This window comes from Echinops telfairi, unplaced genomic scaffold, assembly GCF_000313985.2.
Source record: "Echinops telfairi isolate 266 unplaced genomic scaffold, ASM31398v2 ScPeMD7_7458;HRSCAF=8496, whole genome shotgun sequence".
NCBI lineage: Eukaryota > Metazoa > Chordata > Mammalia > Afrosoricida > Tenrecidae > Echinops > Echinops telfairi.
The window spans coordinates 18,645,515-18,649,016 of record NW_022111358.1 but is presented as its reverse complement, the minus strand read 5'-3'; the positions used below and the strand labels follow the sequence as shown (position 1 = coordinate 18,649,016).

General features: G+C 54.8%; 1 protein-coding gene across 2 annotated transcripts in view; it reads left to right on the top strand.

Moving 5' to 3' along the window:
• LOC101655448 (phosphatidylcholine transfer protein) overlaps positions 1–3,502 on the top strand; it is a 30,521-nt gene that overhangs the window by 24,860 nt on the left and 2,159 nt on the right. For both annotated transcript variants that reach the window (XM_004707393.2, XM_045299680.1), the window contains exons 3-5: positions 628–710; positions 2,458–2,629; positions 3,267–3,334. In XM_004707393.2, coding sequence (XP_004707450.1) covers positions 628–710; positions 2,458–2,629; positions 3,267–3,334 — 323 coding nt within the window. The remainder of the gene's footprint in view (positions 1–627; positions 711–2,457; positions 2,630–3,266; positions 3,335–3,502) is intronic.

Sequence of the window (3,502 nt, the reverse complement as noted above, 5' to 3'; positions counted from 1 at the left end):
TCAACCCAATGGCAGTGAGTAACGCGTTTTTAAATGAGCAGGGAATGAATCTCACAGGGCACTTAGGTGCTGGTCTGAGTGACCCCCTAAGGTCCTGGGCTCGCTGCCACGTGTCTAGAAATCTAAAACACAAAACCCGAAACCAAACGCACGGCCATCGAATCGATGCCACCCCACGGAGACCCTGTAAGACCCGGGGTAGCCCTGTCCTCCAGGGCTTCGAGACGGCAACTTTTTAAAAAAATACAGAAACCCAAAGGGAAAGTCTCAAAAGCAAAACTACTGTACTCTAGTGACATCTGGTGGTAAGCTTGATTTTAAACGGCCGGAGCTTTTAATTTTTGACGCTTGGTTTCTTTCATTGTGCTCTCGTATTTGTCACATCAGATGGTTACCTGTTGTGATTGGTTGGCTTATCCCACCCCCACCCATGTTTTTCTGTCCACCCGATGCTGTCCTTGGGCAACAAGCTTTCAAGACTGCCATGCCCTGTCCCACCTGCCCTTGTGAATTTTATGCCCGTGAGTGCGTGGTTTAAACACCACGTGAGTTCACCACAGCGATGCTGCTAGTTAGTGGGCACCGAAGAAGTCCCCACGTGCACCGACTGCTCTTGTTCTTCCCTAGAACTGTACGAGAAGGACTGCGGGGATGGAGAGACGGTGATCTACTGGGAAGTGAAGTACCCCTTTCCCATGTCCAACAGGGATGTATCCTACAGCCGGCACCCCGTGCCTCGACTTCTAAGCGCTGCTGTGCAGCTTGGTCATCCTTGGCTGCAGGTGCTAGAGCAGGGGCAGACGACTCGGTCTTCGATCCTTGCACCAGCGCCTGCTAATGCCCTGGCATCTTTTGGGTTCCTGGGTGGTCATGGGGCCTCACATTGCTGAGCTGCAGAATTCTGGTACAGCTCCTCGAGTCTAGAGAGTCTAGAGAGGAAGGAGGACACAGGGAGGTGACATAGCACAAGTCTGTCCGTGGTGGGCGGCAGGGCGGAGACTGGAACTCAGGCGCCTGCACATCCAGCTCTCTCCACCCCCAGCCCATCTCATTGACCCCACGGTGTCTGAGGGAGGGTGGGACGATGGAGGTGCCAGGAGGGTCACGTACAAGCAGTGATATCAGATTTGGAGTAGCTTTTGGATGGTCTTAGGCTTCCTTCCTTCTGTGCTGGCCCAAGTTCTGCTATTTGAAAGTGCAATGAACTCATTAAGGAGCCCAGTTAGCGCAACAGGTAAGCTCGGCTGGAGTCCAGCCATTTGAGGGGTACTGCGGAGAGAGGCCTGGGCCGTGCTCCTGTAAACATTAAAGGAATAGAAAGCACCCTAGGGCAGAGCCACCTGGCAGCACCTGTCTTGTTGAGCACAGTAAAGAGTTGTCTTGTTGTGAGAATCCTGACCTGTTAGCCAGGCTTCAGAACAAGATCTGGCTTCAAGTTCAAGTTCTGTCCCTAGAATTGGCCTGGGAGAGCTGGGGTCGGTTCTCCAAACCCGTCTGACCCCGAGTTTTGTCATCATCTGTAAGATGGGGTTACCTAACCCCGACCTGGTCTTTGTAAGACTCAGAATTGAGGCTATATGCTGAGCACATTGCGTTTCTTACTAAAACCCAAACGCACTGCCATCGAGTCGATTCTGAGTCATAGTGGCCGTCTAGGACAGGGTAGAACCTGTAACTCTTTATGGCAGTAGAAAGCCTCGTCTTTCTTCCGTGGAGCGGCTGGTGGCTATGAATCGCTGCTGATCTCGTGCTTAGCAGCCAGTGGGTAGTTCACTACACCGCCAGGGCTGCCAGGGCCAAATAAGTGTTTCTGAGGACTTAGTGAAGCCTGTCCTGCCAGAGTGGTTGTTCTGTGATTGTTTATCAGGAGGGAATGTCTTCATGATTCTTGGTGAACTGGTGTTAACTCAGCGGGGACCTCTGCCGACAAATCAGACAGACATTCAAGTGTCCTCCCTTGATCAGGAGCGTTCCCTCTGACCGACTGGCTTTCAGAACCAAGATATGTGATTTGAGCTTGGGGAAGAGGGGGGTACCCAGGCGACCTACGCCACCATTTGTTGAGTGCTTCTTCTGGCCCAGTCCTCGGCTCAGATGCCCTCAACACACTTGCATGACAGGCCATGCTCTGCCTTGTTCCTGGATAAGCACCCCCCCACCCCCACGCACATCAGGTTTACACAGCTCAGTGGCCCATCCTCCGCCACCTCAAAGCATCCTCAAGGAGAAGAGAGGATTGGTCTCCCTGCATCATTAAAAAGCACCAGGGAACTATTCACGGGGAGGTAACCTTGTCCTCAGACAAGAATCTGGGCGTAGGAGATGCAGTCTTGCAGGGCCACAGGGCAGGTAAGGGAAGGAACCGCACCAGGGACCGGCTGCCAGGTGGGTCTCTGCTCGGGGTCTCGGGGGCTTTCCTTGCACGTCTGAGATGTCCCGCCTTGACTGGCGGCACAGTACGTCTATGTCCGGGAGCGGCGAGAGCTGGAAGTCGAGGGGCAGAAGGTCCTTGTGGTCCTGGCCCGGAGCACCGCCACGCCTCAGTGTGCTGAGAAGTCAAACGTGATCCGGGTGAAGCAGTACAAGCAGAGCCTGGCCATCCAGAGCGACGGCAAGAAGGGGAGCAAAGGTGAGATCCCAGGGTGCAAGACGGAGTAGGGTCCCTGCCAGGGAGTGGGCCCCCAGGGGAGGTGGGTGTTTCAATGTGGCACGATCCATTCGTGACTGACTGGTGCATGGTGGAGGTGCAAATAGAATTTCCCAAGCCAACCAGAGGGTCTAGCCATTCACTTCTGGTTGCTCCTGGGCTTGGCTGCCAGAGTTGCTTCAGGGGACAAGGCACGCAGAATAGGCGGCGAGTCTGTCCCCCTGGGCCAGGGCCGGGAACAGCTGGTGGCCTCAAAGGCACTCAGCTTCTGCCTCCTGATGTTGCTTCTTCCTGTCCCCTGGCTATGCCCCCTACCTTCCCTGAGTGCCGGTTTCATCATTTGCAAAATGGAGTTCCTTTTAGCGGGGCCTTACAGTCGTCATGGAAATGATCAATGAGGCTCTTTCCAAGTGGCCAGCGCCAGATGTTGAGTGAATATCAGCATCACGTGACTGCTTTCAGCGCACTCGTGTTTACCTGGGAGAGAGGAGTCAGGGGAGAAAAGTCTCACCTCCCCCAAAAGTGCCTGGGCCTGAAAGATGTTGATGTTTGCAGGTCTGGTGGCTGTATTTTCCAACCTTTCCCCCTCCTCCTGAACCGTCCTTTCTTTCCTCCTTAGTGTTCATGTATTACTTCGATAACCCGGGTGGCCAGATCCCATCTTGGCTCATCAACTGGGCTGCCAAGGTGAGATCCCAGGGGCCCCCGGGGGCAGGAGTGGGTGGCACAGTTGTGGACTTAGGCCCCGGCGCCGTCAGGCTGCAGAGACACGTTGTCTCTGGTGGAATGGGGCGCTTTCCTGGAGTTGCATGGCTGAGTGGCAACGGTTGGAACTGGGGTGGCCGCCACGCAGGA